General features: G+C 53.6%; 10 protein-coding genes across 10 annotated transcripts; 5 read left to right on the top strand and 5 right to left on the bottom strand.

Moving 5' to 3' along the window:
• Positions 1 to 76: 76 nt before the first annotated feature.
• Positions 77 to 1,514, bottom strand: LOC9640202 (ribokinase). Its single transcript, XM_024676236.1, has 5 exons — positions 1,157 to 1,514; positions 821 to 1,105; positions 572 to 760; positions 331 to 514; positions 77 to 269 (listed from the first exon to the last, which is right to left on the bottom strand). Exons 1-5 carry the CDS (start codon positions 1,352 to 1,354, stop codon positions 172 to 174), a joined length of 954 nt encoding a protein of 317 aa, XP_024532004.1. The 5' UTR covers positions 1,355 to 1,514; the 3' UTR covers positions 77 to 171.
• LOC112340422 (MMS19 nucleotide excision repair protein homolog) lies at positions 1,390 to 5,797 on the bottom strand. The gene is made up of 19 exons (XM_024676231.1): positions 5,598 to 5,797; positions 5,490 to 5,552; positions 5,379 to 5,433; positions 5,217 to 5,314; positions 5,008 to 5,163; positions 4,888 to 4,947; positions 4,609 to 4,797; positions 4,505 to 4,558; positions 4,371 to 4,457; positions 3,688 to 4,318; positions 3,265 to 3,629; positions 3,159 to 3,214; positions 2,994 to 3,099; positions 2,236 to 2,939; positions 2,103 to 2,178; positions 1,945 to 2,050; positions 1,820 to 1,890; positions 1,680 to 1,760; positions 1,390 to 1,623 (listed from the first exon to the last, which is right to left on the bottom strand). Exons 1-19 carry the CDS (start codon positions 5,703 to 5,705, stop codon positions 1,531 to 1,533), a joined length of 3,159 nt encoding a protein of 1,052 aa, XP_024531999.1. The 5' UTR covers positions 5,706 to 5,797; the 3' UTR covers positions 1,390 to 1,530.
• On the bottom strand, positions 5,732 to 7,557 carry LOC112346848 (pentatricopeptide repeat-containing protein At4g02750-like). Its single transcript, XM_024676637.1, has 2 exons — positions 5,929 to 7,557; positions 5,732 to 5,770 (listed from the first exon to the last, which is right to left on the bottom strand). The coding sequence occupies exons 1-2, from the start codon at positions 7,555 to 7,557 to the stop codon at positions 5,732 to 5,734; spliced, it is 1,668 nt and encodes a 555-aa protein (XP_024532405.1).
• Positions 7,471 to 8,891, top strand: LOC9640203 (probable phytol kinase 2, chloroplastic). The gene is made up of 6 exons (XM_002971427.2): positions 7,471 to 7,967; positions 8,028 to 8,095; positions 8,140 to 8,271; positions 8,331 to 8,446; positions 8,500 to 8,614; positions 8,683 to 8,891. The coding sequence occupies exons 1-6, from the start codon at positions 7,632 to 7,634 to the stop codon at positions 8,858 to 8,860; spliced, it is 945 nt and encodes a 314-aa protein (XP_002971473.2). The 5' UTR covers positions 7,471 to 7,631; the 3' UTR covers positions 8,861 to 8,891.
• A 92-nt stretch (positions 8,892 to 8,983) lies between these two features.
• LOC112346849 (ethylene receptor 2-like) lies at positions 8,984 to 11,237 on the top strand. Its single transcript, XM_024676638.1, has 6 exons — positions 8,984 to 9,350; positions 9,410 to 9,643; positions 9,694 to 9,969; positions 10,023 to 10,268; positions 10,328 to 10,822; positions 10,900 to 11,237. The coding sequence occupies exons 1-6, from the start codon at positions 9,177 to 9,179 to the stop codon at positions 11,212 to 11,214; spliced, it is 1,740 nt and encodes a 579-aa protein (XP_024532406.1). The 5' UTR covers positions 8,984 to 9,176; the 3' UTR covers positions 11,215 to 11,237.
• LOC112346714 (ethylene receptor 2-like) lies at positions 11,237 to 11,864 on the top strand. The gene is made up of 2 exons (XM_024676240.1): positions 11,237 to 11,616; positions 11,673 to 11,864. Exons 1-2 carry the CDS (start codon positions 11,242 to 11,244, stop codon positions 11,859 to 11,861), a joined length of 564 nt encoding a protein of 187 aa, XP_024532008.1. The 5' UTR covers positions 11,237 to 11,241; the 3' UTR covers positions 11,862 to 11,864.
• Positions 11,865 to 11,874: 10 nt separating this feature from the next.
• LOC9642994 (F-box protein At1g10780) lies at positions 11,875 to 13,443 on the bottom strand. The gene is made up of 2 exons (XM_002971632.2): positions 12,295 to 13,443; positions 11,875 to 12,235 (listed from the first exon to the last, which is right to left on the bottom strand). The coding sequence occupies exons 1-2, from the start codon at positions 13,324 to 13,326 to the stop codon at positions 11,957 to 11,959; spliced, it is 1,311 nt and encodes a 436-aa protein (XP_002971678.1). The 5' UTR covers positions 13,327 to 13,443; the 3' UTR covers positions 11,875 to 11,956.
• A 14-nt stretch (positions 13,444 to 13,457) lies between these two features.
• On the top strand, positions 13,458 to 16,047 carry LOC9640204 (sulfite reductase [ferredoxin], chloroplastic). The gene is made up of 8 exons (XM_002971428.2): positions 13,458 to 13,683; positions 13,736 to 14,521; positions 14,579 to 14,875; positions 14,927 to 15,124; positions 15,174 to 15,308; positions 15,365 to 15,481; positions 15,531 to 15,689; positions 15,743 to 16,047. The coding sequence occupies exons 1-8, from the start codon at positions 13,510 to 13,512 to the stop codon at positions 15,935 to 15,937; spliced, it is 2,061 nt and encodes a 686-aa protein (XP_002971474.2). The 5' UTR covers positions 13,458 to 13,509; the 3' UTR covers positions 15,938 to 16,047.
• LOC112346850 lies at positions 16,047 to 17,462 on the top strand. Its single transcript, XM_024676639.1, has 4 exons — positions 16,047 to 16,597; positions 16,654 to 16,804; positions 16,853 to 17,043; positions 17,105 to 17,462. Exons 1-4 carry the CDS (start codon positions 16,058 to 16,060, stop codon positions 17,411 to 17,413), a joined length of 1,191 nt encoding a protein of 396 aa, XP_024532407.1. The 5' UTR covers positions 16,047 to 16,057; the 3' UTR covers positions 17,414 to 17,462.
• LOC9642995 (putative oxidoreductase TDA3) lies at positions 17,360 to 19,181 on the bottom strand. The gene is made up of 2 exons (XM_024676235.1): positions 18,786 to 19,181; positions 17,360 to 18,723 (listed from the first exon to the last, which is right to left on the bottom strand). The coding sequence occupies exon 2, from the start codon at positions 18,614 to 18,616 to the stop codon at positions 17,438 to 17,440; it is 1,179 nt and encodes a 392-aa protein (XP_024532003.1). The 5' UTR covers positions 18,617 to 18,723; positions 18,786 to 19,181; the 3' UTR covers positions 17,360 to 17,437.
• Between the last annotated feature and the right edge of the window lie 375 nt (positions 19,182 to 19,556).

Below are 19,556 nucleotides of genomic sequence, written 5' to 3' on the forward strand. Positions count from 1 at the left end.
CCGTAGCTGTGGTTTGACACGGTCCGACCAGGATATTCCAGCGGGGGACTCGGGAAGCTTCACGCAAGACGAGCAATCCAAAAACGATTTCCGCGTTTGCATATGTACACTACAAGGACACAAACATCTATTTTGCTCGATTCGTCGTCGCAATCCCCAAGTTCTCGGAGCTCACTCCTCCGAGTGGTGGACAAGGTGATCTAGCACGGCCTTCCTGTCCGGCAATGCTGCGATCCCGCCAGGCCGGTTGCACAGGAGCGCCGCGCAGGCTGGAAGCGAAGGACGGACACTCTTGAGCAGAGAGAAAAGCAGAAGAGCAAGCAAGCGAACCTGCGAACTTGAGGGCGGAGGGATGTGGCTGGGCATCGATGAAGGCCGCAACCGCGTAGGCTGCGGTGGCGATGTCATCGCCAAGTGACGACGTTGGAGCCGAAACGACAGCCGTTTCTTCGTCTTGCGTCACCAGCAGGAGCAGTCCTTGGCTCCGCAGCTGGAGCAGCACTTGCTTCACGCCCTGTCGGAAGAAAGACACCACTCGATGAGCCACCACTCTAGAGAGACTTGGAGTTACCATGTCGGCAATGCATCTCCTGGCCGCAGCCACGGCGTCGTCTTCGGTGTCGCCCTTCAAGCCCACGGCCCGAGCCAGCTCCTCGTCGCTCGTGCTCAGCACAGTGACACACTCGAGCAGCTCCGCGGGGAGCAGCGATTCGCTCCCGCCGGTGCTCAGCACCACTGGAACGCCGGCAGTCTTTGCAATCTGGCATCGCCAGCTTTAGCTTCGGGAACCTGGCAGTCAATGACATGGCTTTCTTAGTACCTTTGCGGCCTCGATGTTGACGGCGTCGGGAATCTCTCGCTGGAGCAGCAGCACCGCCGCGGCGCGGATGTTTTGCTGCGCCGCCGGCTGGAGGCGCCCGTATCCGTCGTCGAGACGGGGCCACGACACGTTGGCTCCCTCCACCACGATGACCGTCTTGCCAACGCCCTGCATCATCACCACCGCCTGCCCCGTCGCAACGCTCACCGTGCTCAGGTGGTCCACCCGCACTCCCGCGCTCGCCAGCGCCTCGCGCACCAATGCGGCATGTCCATCGTTCCCGACCTGGCGTGAGGAGAGGAATCTATGGATCCTTCATTCAAAAAACACACACACCTGGGCGATCAAGTTGGTCGGGCAGGAGAGGCGCGCGGCGCACGCCGCCTGGTTCACTCCCCTCCCGCCGGCGCTGCAACTGCTGCTCCTGGCGGCCAGCGTCTCGCCAGCTAGAGGCAGTCGCTCCAGTTGCACCACCACGTTGGCGTAGACGGAGCCCAGCACCAGCACCAGCTTGTGGCTCTTGGTCACGGACATGATCGCTGCTTGCTTGACCTAGGGAGAGCTCTCTCTACACTCTACAAACGCTCGCTCCTCATTCTTAACTCGAAAGGGGTCTCTTCTCCAACAATATTGCTAGCACTCAGTGCAAACACGTACCCTCGACCGTAACGGGGATATTCCCGCGGATATCTGTCGGTTCAGTGTGGTTTTTATTTGATCCACCAGGCCTGGTAGCAGCGAGCAGCTTCATTGCGTACGGAGCGCTTTGGATCATCAAGAGCTCGATGGAGTGTCTTCAACACCTGGAAAGCCCAGCTCCACAACGTAATGAGCACTGACGAAAAGAGATACTTCCTACCTTCCGGCTCGAGGGATAGATTGACGCGAATGGCAGGCTGACAATGGCGCCGAGGCACTGGAGAGCGGTCTCACGAACAGCCTGGAGAAAAGAAAGCACAACAATGATTACTTCTTTTGGAGGCAAACTCTCAGACTCACAGTGGAGTGTTGATACTGTACAAGTTCCACGAGGCAGGTTATGACAAGTCCAATGCGATCTATCACAGCACCTGCAACGAAAAGTAAATCAATCCCGGAGACTCCAAGAGTGCGTACTGTCCCACCTTTGCTCTTCTCGTCCATGAGAAAAGCAGACAATATAAGAAGGTTCCCCAGGAGCGTGTCAGAATCCTCGGCATTTGAGAGCGCTTCCAAAAGAAGTGGAAACACCTGGACATGTGTCTCAGTGGAGCATGAAGAGAAAAAAAATAACGGAAATCACCTTGTTGCCTTCCATAAGCACAGCAGTTGTCGGGACGTTCACAATAAGATGGCTGAAACCGCGAATCAACCAGACCCTGGACAAGGCGAGATGGTCAGTTCGTAGCGACAAGACCAGCTAAACTCGCAAGTACCGTGAAACGTTATCTGGAGCATCTCTCAGCGCGTGGAGAAGTGGCGGCAGGAAGCTGTGAAAGAACCTCTGGGTGTACAGAGGCTGAACGGTTGCAAAATGACGTTTGTTTAGCGCCTTGGCATCACCCACTATGACGCCCAGGGCTTTCGCAGCAGCTCTCCTGATCATGCTGTCTTCCCCGTCTCCGTCCGCATATAATGCTCCTTTCCCTTGTCTCAGGATCTCAATGAGAATCCCTGCTACCAAAGCCACCTTGTTGTCACCTCTCATTGCCAGCGCTTTTGCGATCCAAGCCAAGATGCTCACCAACCTAGGCGTGTCTGTGCCAAACGCACGCAGCTCGTCCAAAACATTCTGGACAACACCATCTAGCGGATATGACGTTGTAGGCCACTTATTCAATATCGATGCCAGTGCCTGCGCGATGTATTCGCTTACCGCCGAGCTTTGAACTTCCAAGGACGTCTTCAGCAGGAGCTGAATAATCTTCTCGTCTTGCAACAGCTGAATGTTTGGCCTCATTGCTACAGCCGTTGACGACCAAATGGCAATAAGCCATGCCTGTTTACCGTCCATGGTGTCGTGGTCTTTCGAACATCGGCTACACAGGATGTCGTATGACTTAAGGACGACAGCTTCCTGACCGCTGAGATCACACATCGAGACTGCAGTGCGAACTAGGTCCATCCACGGGATTAATATCTAGATATAAAATCGGTTAGAAAGAATTTTTCTAGTTGAACGAAAGCATGATACCTCTTCAGGAATGTCGATATCAAGAGGGAGTGACTGGAAAGAAGACCATAGTTGCATAGAAAATTGTAGGGCAGGTGCATGTCCACGTTCGATATCATTTTCATATCTGGAAATCGCAAGTTAGGAAGGAGTGGAACGAAGACAGAAGACAACGCTTCATCTTACAGCGCTAGAAACTCTCCAGAAAATAGAGGTATCAGGAGATGGTGCTTGGCTGCGACCTGACAACAAGCATCAGCCCAACATGCAACGTTTCTACGTATATCCTTACAGATTCATTATTCAACGGCAATAGATGTCTCTGGAGCTCGCTGAAGAACAAATCACGAGCGGAACAGCTCGACCTGGATATCCTGGTAATGGCGGCCATCAAGGATTTGGCGTCACTCTCTTCCAGAAAAGCAGCCTGAACAAGACCTTGAACAATTCTTACTGATGCAGAACCCGTCGAAGCTGACAGTTGATCTTCAGTTGCGCATATGGAAGCAACGGCCTGGACCGCCTGATCCCAGGAATTGGCATGCTTCCCCTTGTCAAGGACAAGCTCTAGCAAATGTGAAACAAACTCGTAAACTTGAGCCTCGGACAAAGAGGAAAGGTAACCCGGAAAAGTAGCTACGCATTGCAAGCCAGAAACTGGCGACAAGAGAACAACCAATGAGAACTTAAAACGAAATCATGGTAGAGGACATACCACAAATTGCCGTTATAGCTTCATTCATAGATGCTGATTTCAAGTTGTCCGAAAATATAAGCAGAAGTTTTGTCAGTGAGGAAAACACTCGGTCCAGCCACTGGATGTCACATAGCAAAGAAACCTGCTCCACTGCAACTTCTCGTATAGCTGTCAATACTGAGACGACAACACCTAGAACGTGAGCATCGGAACAAGTCTTGTTTGATAGAAAAGCTGGTAAAATCGTCGCAGAAATGATGTTGCTAGACAGAGGTGATGCCCGCGCAGCAGCAGAAAGAACCTGTCCCACAGTCTGCATGTGATGCTTCTCTTGTGCATCTGCAATGGTAGCCTTGCGCGTGAGATACTGTAAAAGATGGCTGCAAATCTCGTCGTCCAGTATCAAACGAAGAAATTGGCCACCATCGTGATCAGAATGGCGAAGAGACGCCTTGACACACTGCGTCAAACATATGGTAGCCGCTCTGAAAACTTCTGGATCTTGTAGCTTTCCCGACTCGGAGTAGAAAGAGGTCAAGTGAGGAAACAACTCGGCTTTCAGTGCGACCCATATAGGACGAGCATACTCATCCATAACACGCTCACCGTAGGCAACTGCACAATCTCCAAGGAACTCCAAGGATTGCAACTGCAGAACAAGGAGGGTCGGTTGTGATGCAGATCAAACATCGTAAACGTACTTTAGAATCCTGTACTGACGATGAAAGCTTTTCAAGAAGTAAAGGGATACACTCCGAAGCAAAAAATGAAGAAGCGGCAAAAGCACTCTGTAAACCACAGCACTTGTTGACGATGAGATAGATGTATGTGCTACCTTAAGACTTGCAATAAGATCTTCTCGTGAAATATCTTTGCTGTCGTTTGGCCGCTGCAGGAAGGCCGCTTGAGAACGTTACTTAAAGGAAGTAAATTACATACCAGCTTGAACGATATAGGAAAATAGCAGGCGATGATATCAAAAAGATCAGGTGCAGCTTGAGCGAGAGGGCCTTTCGGATCTGGAAACAAACTTCCCAAGCGCTCGATCAAACGAAACGCCAGCAACAAACATCGAGGATCCTTTTCTCCTTCTATCAATTGAGCAGCTCCAGTCACGAGGTCAGTCCCCTAGTATGAAAACAGCATGTTTTAGTACAAGAAAAACACACTGACATGAGCGGATAGTTGCTACATACTTACATATCAGCATTTACTTACTAGAGTTCCCACTTCAGAAGGATGCCGCTCAACGAGGGTGACCAAAAGCTCGAAACATAGCTGGCATCAAACAAAAATGTAAGTAGCTCCACAGCAATAAAAAAACAAGGATGTGCACACCAGTCTATCCTGTTGAGCCAGAGACTGCATATCAAGCCATTTCACTGTTTTAATCACTTGGACAGCATCTTGTGCCGCGACTTCACCCACATCCTTCGCTCTTTTGTAAAGGCTATTGCATCCCAGAAGCGCACCGTGCAAGCAAGCACTATCTTCCTGCATTTTTAAACAAATGAATACCAGACGAAAGATTAGCTTGAGTTACTTACGATCCGTGCAGTGAAGAACAAAGCCAGAGAGTGGACAACATGCTCTTCCAGTCGTGTTGAATGGAGCCGCGCCACCATTTCTCCCAGGAAAGTCATGCCTGCAGCAAAACAGAGAAAAAACATTGTTTCGTGTGTGTGGCATGGTGGATAGATACACGATACCTTTGGATCGGACCAGAAAATCCGTTGAAGTGAGGCACGAGCCCAAATGCAGCACCTGCAAGGTAAAGAACAAGCTCAGAAGAGCAAAGAAGAAGCACCTCCTCCTCTTACGATGTCATTGATCGAGATATTTCTCTGTTGCAGGAGCAAGAGAAGCGCATCCTGAGCGGCAGCCTGCAAGGGAAGCAAGAAATCAATGTCTTGTCCTGTGTCACGTACCCGATCATGGCCGGAGCTTTGTGAATCCAAGGCCGCATCCACGTGAGTCCGCCACTGCGCCATGACCAAGAACCCTAAACCCCTATGCTGTGGCTGAAAGCAACACATAGGGCGCGCCACTCGTCGGCTCCAGCTCAAGGGCGCATTGCACTGCCTCGCCTCCACTCTCCTCCCTGCGTTTGCCACCGCCGACGGCAGCAAGCAAGCAAATCCAGTCCTGGGAATCGGGAGCGAAGGGCATGGTGTGGATGAGCTCGCGCGCCTCGTCCAGACGCTTGGCCCGGCTCAACAGGTGCACCATGCAGCTGTAGTGTTGCTTGTTGGTTCTTACCGACTGGTCGAAGCTTGCCGACTGGAAATGCCTCCTCCCGGCTTCCACGTCGCCGCTGTGAATGCTCGCGATCAGTATGCACACGATGCTGGCCTCGTCCGCCTCCAATCCCGCCACCATCATCTCGTAAGACATCTCCACCGCACGGCGCCAGTGGCCGTTGCTTGCAAGCATGGAGAGGATCGAGTTCCACGCCACCAGGCTCCTAGCGGGCATCTGCTCAAACATTCTGGCGGCGCAGCCGCAGTGCCCGTTGTGGGCGTAGGCAGCAAGCATGGCAGTCCAGGACACGGGGTTTCGCTCGCTCATCTCGTGGAACAAGTCTCGTGCCTCGTCCACGGCCCTGAGATTGCCAAGGATCGTTAGCATGCTGTTCCACAGGATGACATCCCGCGACTGGGTGGCGCCCAGGATGGATCTGGCTTGCTCCAACAGCCCGGCATTGGCGTAGGCAGTGAGCAGAACCGTGCACGCCGCCGCGTCCTGCTCCGGCATTCCGTCAAACAGAGCCTTGGCCGACTCCAAGTCTCCCGATCGCGCAGACAGTTCGAGCATTGCCGTCCACGAGATGAGATTCCTCTCGGGCATGGCATGGAAGAGATCTGTCGCCTCCCGCACGCGCCCCGCCTGGGCATGTACCGCCAGCATCGCATTGCAAGACACGACGCTGAGCTGCGGCATCTCCGCAAACAGGCGGGCGGCGCTGTCCACGTCGCCGTGCTCGGCGAACCCGTTCATGAGCGCCGTCCAGGAGATGAGATTCCTCTCTGGCATCGAATCAAAGAACTGCTTTGCCCGTGGGATCTGGAGCTTCCTGATGAATGCCGCCAGCATCGCGTTGGACGACACCAAATTCCTGGCTTCCATCTCTTCTGTATAGAAGCTCTCCGCGTCGGCTAAGCTCCCCCCGCCGTGTGCGTACGCCGACAGCATGGCGTTCCACGACACAATATCTCTCTCCGGCATCGCGTCGAACACACCCCTGGTTTCTTTGTGATGCCCCGACTGGGCATAAGCCGAGAGCAACACAGTCCACGAGAGGAGGTCCCAGCTCGGCATTTCTGTAAAAAACATCCTCTTCGCTTCGCCCAGATTCCCTGCTTCTGAAAATGCCGTAAGGATCGAGTTCCAGGAGACCTGGTTCTTATCGGGCATGGAGGCAAACACTTTCCTTGCTCTTTCGAGATGCCCAGTTTGGGCATACGCCGAGAGCAGGGAGTTCCAGGAGACGAGGGTGAGATGAGGCATGGCAGAAAAGAGGGATTGGCACTCGTTGACACGTCCCTCCCTTGCATGAGCCGCGAGAATGGTGTTCATGGCAACGAGGTCCCGGCGTGGCATGACTGCAAAGAGGCCGAGTGCTTCATGCAACTGGCCGTTGTGAATGTAGGCAGCCAGCATCAGGTTCCAGGAGAATCCATCTTTGGCCACCATGGAGTCGAAGATCTGGCGAGCGCGATCCACGCACCCGACGGCTCCCAGCATTTGGATGAGGAGATTGGAGAAGTAGAGGCGGCGGAAGGGCGGAAGTGGGCTGGATTCGGAGCCGGTGAGCCATCCGAGCTCGTCGCCTATCTGCTGGGCTTGCGCGGCGCTCTTGCAGGATCTGATGAGCTTCTCCACGTCCATGCTTCTAGATGTGGAGCAAACGTGTACGCTTGACATTTTTTTAAGTTGAATCAGTCTCCGTTCAAGTTCCGGCTATGGCGGCATCTGCTAGTCAGCTGGCCCTGTTCGCGTTGCATGCCAGGGATCAAGGTTTTGGCGTCCGGAGGGAGAGCCCAATTCCGAGGATTCTAGACAAGAGCCGGGTATCAGCATCAGTAGTGAGTGTGAGACACGACCTAGTCTTTTCGACAAGGAGGAGCTCCGGATCCTGCGCAGGTTTTGGGCTGCTGCAAAACATGGGATCCGTGGCACCACTTCCGCAGCAGCATCAACTGGGCTACGATCTGCTCATGTCCGCCGTCACACTGTCCGGAGCTCTGGGATCGCTCAGGTTCTTTGACGAGCTCGCCAAGAGGGACGTGTTCGACAAGGTAACCAATCTCATCGACATTGACACATTGGCAGCATCATAATGTTGTGCGTTTTAGTAGAAACTAAGCAGGAAGCTGGTGCACATATGCGTGGGGCTCATCTTCATGCTCTTTTGGCCGCTCTTCAGGTTGAGTGTTGGCACCTTTTCATTTTCTAAATACCACCACGCAGCGATGCTCCTCGGGCGCGATACCTGGCGGCCATAGCCCCGCTCACCAACGCTTTGAGAATGGTGGCATTTGGAACTGGGCTGTTGGAGAACAAGGCATTTGTGAAGGCGGTTAGCCGTGATGGCCACCCCAGGTATGGAGCAGGCTAAATTCTTCTTCGAGGGAGATGAGCTTAGAACTGTGGTTGGACAGGGAACTGCTCAAAGGGCCTCTGTACTACGCCATCACAATCTCCATTGCAACGCTCTTTTTCTGGAGGAATTCACCATGTGGTGTGGTTACGATCGCCAACTTGTGTGCTGGAGATGGTAACACAAACTTCCTTTCTTTTCTCTTTGATGTCGACGGAAATCTCAACCAGGCTTCGCTGATATCTTTGGACGAAAGTACGGTCGCTGGAAACTCCCCTACAATCCCAACAAATCGCTCCAAGGAAGCGTTGCGATGTTTGTCATGAGCGCCGCATTCTCCATGCTGTGAGTACCAGCTAATGAGCCTATTGACGGCCATGCTCATCCTGTGCTGTTTGCCCTTTGCTGCGCAGCTATACGTTCCTCTTCTCGCAATTGGGCTACTTTGACATGGGCGTGAGGACAATCATCGGGATTGTGGCCGTGTCGCTGGCAACCACGGTCGTGGAATCGCTGCCCATAAGCAGCGCTCTCGACGACAATTTAACGGTGCCCGCCACCGCCATGGCTGTGGGCCTCTTGACCCTGTAAAATCCACTTGTTTTTTTTCTTCTTGAGCCAAGCAACTGTCGAGGCGCTGGCGTTTCCAATGGCTGAGATGGGTGGGAGGCAGACGGTCGAGATTTAGAATGGTGTCACATGACATTTCCGTTAACCTGAGGGGACTTTATCCATCTTCTTGCGGCATCGCTGGCGCTCAGGGACGACCAAAGAGCAGATTGAGCAAATGGTAGCAATCGCTTATGGAACGCTTCGGTGATGCCGAATCCCAGGATTGCGAAAATCCCGCTGTTGCTCGTGCCCGTGCTCGTCACGTAGAACCAGCAGGGAGGCAGCAGAGAAGAAGATGCTCTTCTTCGCTCTCAGGGAACTCCGACAGACGGACTTGACGGAATCGAATGGTTGGTCACACAGGCGCCACACTGTTCTCGCCAAATGGCAGCTTGGCTCCGATTTCCTCATTGCAGTTGCTTATTTCTCGATCCCTCTTGAGCTGGTCTACTTTCTCATCAAATCCCAGGTTCGTGTGATCTCGAAGCTCGTACACGCCACTCCTTAGGCCGGCTTTTGGTTTTCCAGGTGCTCCCCTTCCGCTGGGTGATTGCTCTTTTTGGTCTTTTCATTGTCCTGTGCGGTATCACACACTTGCTAACGCTATGGAACTTCTACGTGAACTCGGAAGCGGCGCATATTGGCATGACGATTGCCAAAGTGGTCACAGCAACTGTCTCGTGCCTAACTGCCGTACTCTTGATCTGGGTCATCCCGGAGTTACTTGATGTAAAGAAGAGAGAGGAGTTTTATACGCAAAAGGCAAGCACACACCCCACAACTCCCGAAACTGGGCTGACTTGAATTTGCAGACTGCAGAACTGGATGTTGAGGTGGGAAATATCAAGAAAGATCAGCAAGTCCTCAAGCATGTCCGAATGCTCACTGATGAGATCCGAAGCTCGCTGGATCGCCACAAGATTCTAAGCACGACGATGATAGAGCTGTCGCACACCCTCGAGCTGGAAAGCTGCAACATTTGGATGCCTAGGGCGAGTGCCAACGTTCTGGAGCTTGCGCACAAGCTTGGAGCGCAGGACGCTTTTGCTCCGCCTGAAATTCCCCTCTCGACCAGCCTCGTTGACCTGGTATGTTGGGCACCTGCATGAGGAGTGATTTATTCCCTGGTCTTGATTCACAGGTCTTTAGCAACAATGGTGCGGTTGTGGTGCCATCCAAGGCACTGGGCCCGCTAGCGGGAGCTGGGCAGACGAGTTTGAACCATGGTAGTGTGGTGGCTATCAGAATCCCATTGTTGGCCAGCAGCGGCTGCGTTAGTCATCCCGACAAGGAATGCTACGCTCTCATGGTCCTGTCCTTTCCAAAAAACCTTCAAAAGGCATGGGGTGACCACGAGCTTGAGCTCGTCGAGGCTGTTGCTGATCAGGTACTCTACAGCCAGGTGGTGTGGTTTCTCACAATGACATCTTAATTTGATCTGTTAAGGTTGCAGTTGCCCTGTCCCATGCTGCTGTAGTCGAGGAAACGTTGAAAGTGCAAGATCAGCTCATCGAGCAGAACCTGGCCCTGCAGAAGGCCAAAAAGGAAGCCGAGTCTGCAGTTGTGGCCCGCAACGAGTTTCTGGTTGTAATGAACCACGAGATGCGGACTCCCATGCATGCCATCATCGCGCTCTCCTCCTTGCTCCTCGACTCGGGCCTCACGCCCGACCAGCAGTCCATGGTGGAGACCATATCCAAGAGTGGCAGCCTGCTATCCACGTTGATCAACGATGTGCTCGACTTCTCCAGGCTCGAAGCTGGGAGTCTGACGCTAGATATCCAACCATTCAAGGTGGCCAAGCTGTTGGACGATGCAGAGAGGCTCGTCTCGCCGTTGGCGGTGGCTAAACATCTTCCATTCGCTCTCAAGAGGATGGGATTTCTTCCGGACACTGTCATGGGAGACAGCACTCGAATTCTGCAGGTTCTTCTCAATGTGGTGAGCAGCGGAAACGTAACTTTCTGATCACCTCTTGAGGGTGATAAGTTTTACCACCTCAAACTTGTGATGTGCAGGTTGGGAATGCCATTAAATTCACCGCTCAGGGCCACGTCCACTTGACAGTGTTTGCGAGCAAGGCTCCGGACGCCCAGGTATCACACGAGCCAGCATCACCAGGAAGGTCCATGACGCAAAGGTACATTCATTTTGAGGTTGAGGACACCGGAATCGGCATCAGAGCTACTGATCTCCCCCGTTTGTTCAACAAGTTCGTTCAGGCGGATAGTAGCACGTCCCGCAAGTATGGTGGATCCGGGCTGGGGCTGGCGATCTCCAAAAAGTTTGTCGAGGTTTGTGTGTCAGCCAGCTTTTGTTCTCAAAGTGGTTAACTGGCTCACAGTTTTGGGTTATAGCTGATGAATGGCAGCATCTCCATCACCTCTGAAGGCTTGGACAAAGGCAGTACGTGCCGCTTCTATGTGCGAGTCTCGGTTGTCTCCGAGATGGAGCAAGTTCATATGATCCTGTCACCAAAGGCCCCGGGAGATAATTTCCATAGCTTGAAGGTATTTGAGTCCCTTCTAACTCGGACATTCTTCAATGACCGTGCGGGCTTTCAGATCCTGGCTGTGGACGACAATGCCGTCAACAGGACAGTGATTCGCAGGCTGCTTAACAATCTTGGATGCAAATCGACTGTGGTGGAATCCGGGGAAACTTGCCTCAAAACTCTTGCGGCAGAAGGAGCTTCGGCGTATAGCATTGTCCTCGTCGACTTGTGCATGCCAGAGGTGATCCCCTTTCCTTCTTGTCTTTTCACTCTTGAACGAACTTATGTGTCGATCAGATGGACGGATACGAACTAACAGCAGAGATCCAGAAGCTATATCCAAGAGAAGGGCTTCACATTGTGGCTTTGACTGCAAACACCGACGATAGCACCCGCGAGAAGTGTTTGAGCCTGGGAATGAAGGCCGTGCTCACCAAGCCAGTATCTCTGAAGGCACTAAGGAACGAGCTCAAGAGGATTTTGTGAGCTGAAGCAAAGCTTGTCATCGATCCATTTGTATTTACACTTCGTTATTCGCTTTTATGTACACGCGCTTGCAACGGCAAGCCATTCCCCAAATCTCACAGTAACGTATAAGGACAGTCGAGGACAATCTCGACTTGCGAAAACTCCCTCTGCAAGCCCAAGACATCGGTGAAGAACGTGATGTTTCCAACGCCTTTGCTCAGCTGGTGCGCGTTTATTCGCAGGGATCGCAGAGACGAGGAGCATCGGAGTAGCGTGGCCAGCACTGCGATGCAGCCGTTGCTGCCGCTGCACACCACGGCGACTATTTCTTCCAGTCGCGGGAGCCGCAAGGTTGCGCTGCCCGTGACGCCGGCGGCACCAGCTTGCACGCACTGCTCACGCAGCCAGCAAAGTCGAGCTATAGCGTCACGCAAGAGAAAGGAGGCCATACCTCAAACATGTCGGCACCAATGTAGAGCTTGGTGAGCAGCGGCAAGTGGCGAAACAAGGCGTCCAGCTGAATGGGGCTCTTGTTGTCGATAACGGCGTCGACATGGAGCTGAGTTACGTTGGCTCCCAGCCGCACCAGCTCCACAATGCTCTCCAGCAGCCACACCTCGCCCTTCATTTGCAGCGCCGTGAGGTATGACAGGTCCCGGATCCTGGGACGGACGTGGCACAGCAGGCCTAACTCCAGCAGCGCCTCGCCGTCGGCAATGAGCTCCTCCACGTAGCTGAGCGACAGCCTGGTGAGCTTGGGCGTGTCGAGGCTGAGGCAGGCGACGGTCGCCTCGCACATGTCCATCTCGTGCACCAACTCGAGCGACGCCAGTCTCGGCGAGACGAGGCTTGGGGCGCGAAGCCCCTTGCACGAGTTGAGGCGCAGGTCCTCGAGGCAAGGACAGAGGAGGAGCAGCGCCTCGAGCGCCGAGTCGGTGATGGCAATGAGGTCGAGCACACACGTCCGCAGGCTCTCCATGCGCTTCATGTCGCCTGGGAGGTCGGGGATGATCCCGTAGCAGAGGTTGAGCCACCTGAGCCTGGGGCAGTGCGAGAGCTGGAGCAGCTTGAGCGGCTGTGGCCTCTCCCTGTTGGGATCGACCAGCACCAGCTTCTCCAGCGAGGCTCGGACGTGGCCCAGCCACGCGCACACCTTGTCCTCGCTGAAGTGGTCGCCGCGGATCCATGGCCACTCCACGGGGTGGTAGCAAATCCCCAGCTCCCTCACCCCGTCACTCCGTAGCAGCATCCGCGACACGATCGCCTCCAGGCACGACGCCTTGCTCGCCCTGCCCACCCGCTTCTCGAAGAGCTGGAACGACTCGAAGCTCAGCGCGTCCACGGCAGCGCACAGAGCCCTCCACCGCCGGCACACCGCGGCGCATTGAGCCACGGTCTGTGCGTCCCTGAGCTTGGACAGGATGGCGCACGCTACGGAATCCGGGAGCGCGTCGAAACAAACCTCCTGCCCCTCCTCCTCCATCCACACATGACTGCTGTGTCGCTACCTACCCATTTGCCCTAACTGGGCTCAGTTTGCTGGGTTAACCCGCTTCCCAGGAATCCAGATGGAAATTTCGCGACACGTGGCAGCACCATGTTCATTGAATCCAGTCCAAATACCCTCTAGGGTTTTGGGAGCAAAGCAAAATTGCCCACGACTGCTATGGCGGCTTGCTCGCTACCAGAATGCGGCTCCTCCTCTCTCCCCAGCTATGGAGGCCTCAGACTCGCCAAGGCCAGCATCCCCACCTCATCGATGTTGCTGCGGCGGATGGATTCCTTGCAACAGCAGCAGCAAACGCGGATGATCGTCGTCCGTGCTGAAGCCGTGGCCGCGGTAAGTCGCGTACATTCCCTCGCCCTTGGATCCTCTGACAATAATCCCACAGCCTGCCAGGCCTCCGGCCACGCTTCCTGCCAAGCGGAGCAAGGTGGAGTTGATCAAGGAAAACAGCAACTTCTTGCGCTTTCCCCTGCGGGAGGAGCTTGAGACCGAGGCTCCAAACATCAATGAATCCGCTGTCCAGCTGATCAAGTTCCACGGTAGCTACCAGCAGGCCGACCGGGACGTTCGCAGCGGAAAGGCGTACCAGTTTATGCTCCGGACCAAGCAGCCTGCGGGTATCGTCACCAATCAGCTCTACAAGGTGATGGATGATCTTGCCGACGAGTTTGGATCCGGCACCTTGAGGCTGACGACGCGGCAGACCTTCCAACTTCACGGGGTGCTCAAGCACAATCTCAAGACCGTGATGAGCACCATCATCAAAAACATGGGATCCACGCTAGGCGCATGCGGTGATGTCAATCGAAACGTGCTGGCCCCGGCGGCACCCTTCAAGAACAGGAAGGACTATCTCTACGCAGTGGAGGCTGCGGATAAACTTGCGGCTCTTTTAGCACCTCAAGCGGGTTCTTACTATGACCTCTGGGTGGACGGTGAGAAGGTCATGTCTGCTGAGCCACCTGATGTCACCCAGGCCCGTAATGACAACTCTCACGGGACAAACTTTGAGGGCTCCCCGGAACCAATCTATGGCACCCAGTTCTTACCGCGCAAGTTCAAGATTGCCGTCACGGTTCCTTCCGACAACTCAGTCGACATTCTCACCAACGACATTGGGGTTGTCACCATTGTCAATGAGGCTGACGAGCTTCAAGGATACAACATTTATGTAAGTTTTATCTCGAGCTCGACCCTTCTGAGCGTTCTGACTTGGTTTTGTTTCAAGGTCGGCGGAGGGATGGGCAGGACACATCGCATAGAAACTTCATTTCCTCGGTTGGCCGAACCTCTGGGATATGTCTCCAAAGATGACCTCTTGCACGCTGTTAAAGCCATTGTGGCGACGCAGAGGGATTATGGCCGCCGCGACGATAGACGCCAGGCAAGGATGAAGTACCTGGTTCATGACTGGGGAATCGACAAGTTCCGTTCGGTTGTAGAGAGCTATTACGGCAAGCAGTTTGAAACATTTCAGACGCTTCCACCTTGGAAGTTTGAGAGCTACTTAGGATGGCATGAACAGGTATTCCATCTTTGCGTTTTTTTCCCCTTTCTAAACGGTTTACATTGTCAGGGAGATGGCAAACTGTTCTTTGGTGTTCATGTAGACAACGGAAGAATCAAAGGTGATGCCAAGAAAACGCTCCGAGAGATAATCGAATCATATCAGCTAAGTGTGCGTTTGACTCCCAATCAAAATCTGATTCTATGTGACATTCGACCTTCTTGGAAGTCACGGATTACAAAGACACTTGCTCAAGTGGGACTGCTGGTATGCTGATTTGTTATGGTGAGCTCTTTTCTCATGACAAACATTGCAGGCCCCTCGTCACATAGATAGTCTTAACTTGTCGTCCATGGCATGTCCAGCACTACCGTTGTGCCCGTTGGCAATCGCAGAGGCTGAACGAGGCATACCGAGCATACTTAAAAGAATCCGAGCTATGTTCGATAAGGTGATTTGTCTTGTTGTGTTTCTTGTGTTAAATCTTTGCTCTCTATTATTGCTTAGGTGGGCCTCAAGGAGGCGGATTCGATGGTGGTGCGAGTCACCGGGTGTCCTAATGGTTGTGCGAGGCCATACATGGCAGAACTTGGACTGGTCGGAGATGGAGCAAATAGTTATCAGGTAATTTTCTGTGGTGCTTTTTCAATTTACACGTTTATGTCAATGGTAGATTTGGCTCGGAGGCACGGCAAACCAGACACGGTTGGCTCAAACTTTTATGGAGAAAGTAAAGATTCAGGACTTTGAAAGGGTTTTAGAGCCTCTCTTCTACCTGTGGAAAGCACGACGAACATCTGAAGAGTCTTTTGGAGATTTTACAATGAGAATGGTATTGTTAATCCAAATGCCTGGTACGGTTGCTGAATGATGTTTTCGATGCAGGGATTTGATGTGCTAAAAAGTCACATCGAAACGTACAAAGGACCTCGTACTGGAAGGTCACGCATTCTTCTGGACTCTGATGTCCATGCTGCATTGGAGAAGCAGGCGGATGAGAAGGGTCTTAGCGTGCACAAACTGGCGAGTCAAGTTTTGCTGGACTACCTGAATGGAAGTCAAGACAGCGATAGCGATTGAGGAGAGGTTCTTGTTGTTTTAGATTTCGAGATTTCTAAAAGTTTTGATGGTGTGTGTCAAGCTGCAGATGAAATAAATAGGCCGCCTCCAATGAAGGTTGTTTCTTGAAATTCTGGTTGCATGACACGTACGCAAGACACTTGTCTCTATCTTATACTAGCAAGTGAAGGGTCCCGAGGACAGGGGCAAGTAGGGGCATTCTTCTTTCTGTTCCTGACAAGAAACAACATGGAGAAATTGCAGAACCGAAGTGATTTGGAAGTGTCGGTATGTTACCACGATTTGCTTATGTTGACACATACGTCGAAACATTGGCAGGAAATAGGGGAGATTTTCTTCTTTTACCGCCCGAAGATTGACGTGGAGCATCCACATTCAGCCGGAGAGGTACAGCGTCTTTACATGGTTCTCCGCCCAGTCGCAGCCGATAACAGCCTGGAAGTGAAGCAAGATCCACATTCGGAGAATGTGAAGGAGAAGCTGGAAGAGTCCGAGGACGCTGTCGAAGGAAAGAAAGAAGCTGACGACATCCAGCGCACAGTTAACGTGAAGGGGACACCTAAAGAAGGTGACAAGGATGGCAACAGAGATGAGAAGTCTGCCGGGGAGCTACGGGGGAGATCAAGGATGATAAACCAGGGGAGCAGGGCATGCAGGTGTGTTGACCTGACCATCTTTTATGTTATCCATGGTTCCTGATCGATCACTTCGTGCAGGAGGTGGATTTGACAAAGCGCTTGCTGATGAGACTGATAATAGTAGGACGGAAGGTCTTGCCTGATCCCGCTGCAAAAGGTCGTCCGGCGTGGAGCTACGTGGATCTCGTCACGACTTCCATCCAAGCGATGAAAGACAGCCTTTCGGCTTGTAAGCTACATTTTCATTATTGCGTTCTCTTCTGAAACCAGATGCCAGATGAATATGACACGAAGACTCGCGGGCACCGGGTTCAGCCAGGAGCCCGTCCGGCAGGGGAAGGCGTTTACTGCATTCTAAAGCACAAGAATCACACACACCTCATATACAAGCTGGACAAACCCAAGGAGGAACACACTGCTCTGCAGGAGGAATTGAATCTCGAAAAGGAGGCCTCCTTTATTATCTCAGTGAGATTCGACTCGAAGTTCGTAGGTAGATAGATGGATGCTAAGGTTGAGTTTCTTTCAGGCAAAGAATCCTAGTGCTGGAGCACCGCCGAATGCAGGCTTGGGTAACAAGAGAAAAGCAATGTACCCCGCCAAGCTGCAAGCGCTCATGGGGTCCTACAGGTTTGTGCCGGTCCATCCTCCAGATCTTCTTAATTACGAAGGCTGTGAGTTCATCCTCGTACCAGCATCAGATGACATTGACAAGGAGCTGGGAGTGGAGCTACAGCCCGAGGATTACGACACCAAGCTGTGCGCAGACATCGCTAAGATGGTGGATATAGAATCGGATGTTATTAGAAAACCACTGTTTCATGGTGAGTGGGCCTAGATACATACCATCCCGGTAATCTGATCAAAGAAACTTTCTTCTCCCTTTCTCTGCGGTGAGAAATCTAGCCGGGTCGAAGGGCTTGAGATCCACTGTCGTAGAGTGGCTTTCGACAATGAGCTCCGCTAGACTTGCACCGGTCGCCGGTGCATTCAGGATTCCCCAGCAACTGTGCCCGGTTGCCAAGTAGACACCGGCTGCGTGAGGAAGCTTTCCAATGAGAGGAACACCGTCAACCGAGAGCGGCAGGAAGCACGCCTGCTGAGCCTTGACTTGGCAGCCATCCAGCTGACTCGACACGGCCCCAGCAACTCGCTTCAGCATGTCCATCGCTTCGGCCTTGGGCTCGACGTGGTCCGCATCTGGAGGAAGTTCCACATGCTCCGACATACCGCACACGTAGACTTCCCCGGTGGGACGTGGATACACTTCTGGATCCATGGTTTCACCCTCCCTAGAGGTGAAACTGAGGAACAAAGCGTGCGGGGAGATGTCCCGTCCCTCACGAGGCTGCAGGATAATACTGTGCGCTTTCAGCCCCGAAATGCTTGTTAAGTCGGTCACAAGCTTTAGCTTTCCACACCAGGGCCCGAGAGCAATCACCACCGTCTCCGCTTCCACAAACTTGTCATCAACCACCACCCCTGAAACCTGGGCCGTCTCGGGGTCGACTCTGATCTCTCGCACAGTACCCTTGAGGAACTCGGCTCCAAAGTCAGACTCGGCACGGGACATGACGGTCCGAGTGAAGAGCTGAGGATGGACCTGAGCTGTAGTTGCCTGGCTCCCGATGGAACTGGATTTCCTGATTGCACCATCGATCCACGATGGAAGAGAGGCGGAAGCTCCTGCACCTGCTGTCCCTGTAGGCTCTTTGACCGTGACACTCAGCGCATCCAGCCTTCTGTACCCGTAATTTGTTTCGCCACCAAGCTCGTCTGCAAGCTGCCGGTGCAGGGCAAAGCTTGCTCGCGCCAGGTTCCCGACCGGAGAACCATCGCACCAGTCGAGAGCAAGGAAGCCACCAGCCTTACCCGATGCTGCCGTAGCCACGCCACAGCTGTCCACGACCGTCACCTTGACGCCCCTCTTCCCCAGGAAGTAAGCGGTACAGGAACCGATAACGCCCGCACCGCACACCACTGCACGAGAAGTGCCACTCCCGGCGCCTGTGCTGCCGCTGGAGCAAATCGCCGCCGCCATCTACTGAATCGAAGTGTCTCTCGCTACCTAGGTAGTAGTTTACACGCGCCCCTGTCGCCCGTTGTGGTGGGAAAAGAATGGAGGCCTTCCGTCTCGTTGCTAAACAGCTGCCGACAAAAGAAAAGCTTAGGGAACGAGAAGCACCAAAAGAGGCCAGGCGCCGTCTTACTTGCACGCGCCGTTCTAATGGGGATGTCCCTCAATTCGCGCCTGAGGCAGAGCCACTCGCCAAGGAGGGCAGTGACGGCCAAGCACGTCCCCATGAGCAACCACCACGTCACAGTTAGCGGGAATCCCCCGTAGATGGAGCTCAAGATCAAGTGAATAATGTAGACAGTGGCCGAGAAATCCAGGCACTTTTTGGCCCTCTCCACCAGCACGAACAGGTAGGCAGCTCTAAAAGGGAGAATGAGAGATTTGTTTGCGTGGATCTGGAGGGGAGGACTTACACTAGGAGCGAGTTGAGGATGAAGGCCGAGATGAGGCACCAGCCGGTGGCGGAGGAGAAGGAGAGCAGCGTGTGGTCGAAGAAGAAGAGGAGCGTAAACTTCGGTACCTGGACTCCCACGAATGCCCACAGCAGCGCGCCAAGGCTGACATAGCTCAGGCACTGGATGCAGACGATCTGCGACACAATGAGCCACGGATCCCACACCGCTGCGCCATAGAACATGGTGTGTGGGTGCGCCCTAGGCACGAGAAGCCGGGAGGGAGCCCTAAAAAAGCCCGGGCCTCGGGCTAGCAGTCGGCGACGCCGCGGGCGCAACAGGTGGCGAACACGAACCATGCCGCCAGGAGCGAGGAGATGAGCGCCCAGCCGACGAGGAAGGGCCAGCCGGCGGTGAGGAGGCCGATGCAGAGGACGAGGACGAAAGGCGCGAGCGACCTGAGGAGCGCGGCGGGGCCGATCCAGTGGCCGCGGCAGTGCACCAGGGCGACG

This window comes from Selaginella moellendorffii, unplaced genomic scaffold (assembly GCF_000143415.4).
Source record: "Selaginella moellendorffii unplaced genomic scaffold, v1.0 SELMOscaffold_17, whole genome shotgun sequence".
Lineage (NCBI taxonomy): Eukaryota > Viridiplantae > Streptophyta > Lycopodiopsida > Selaginellales > Selaginellaceae > Selaginella > Selaginella moellendorffii.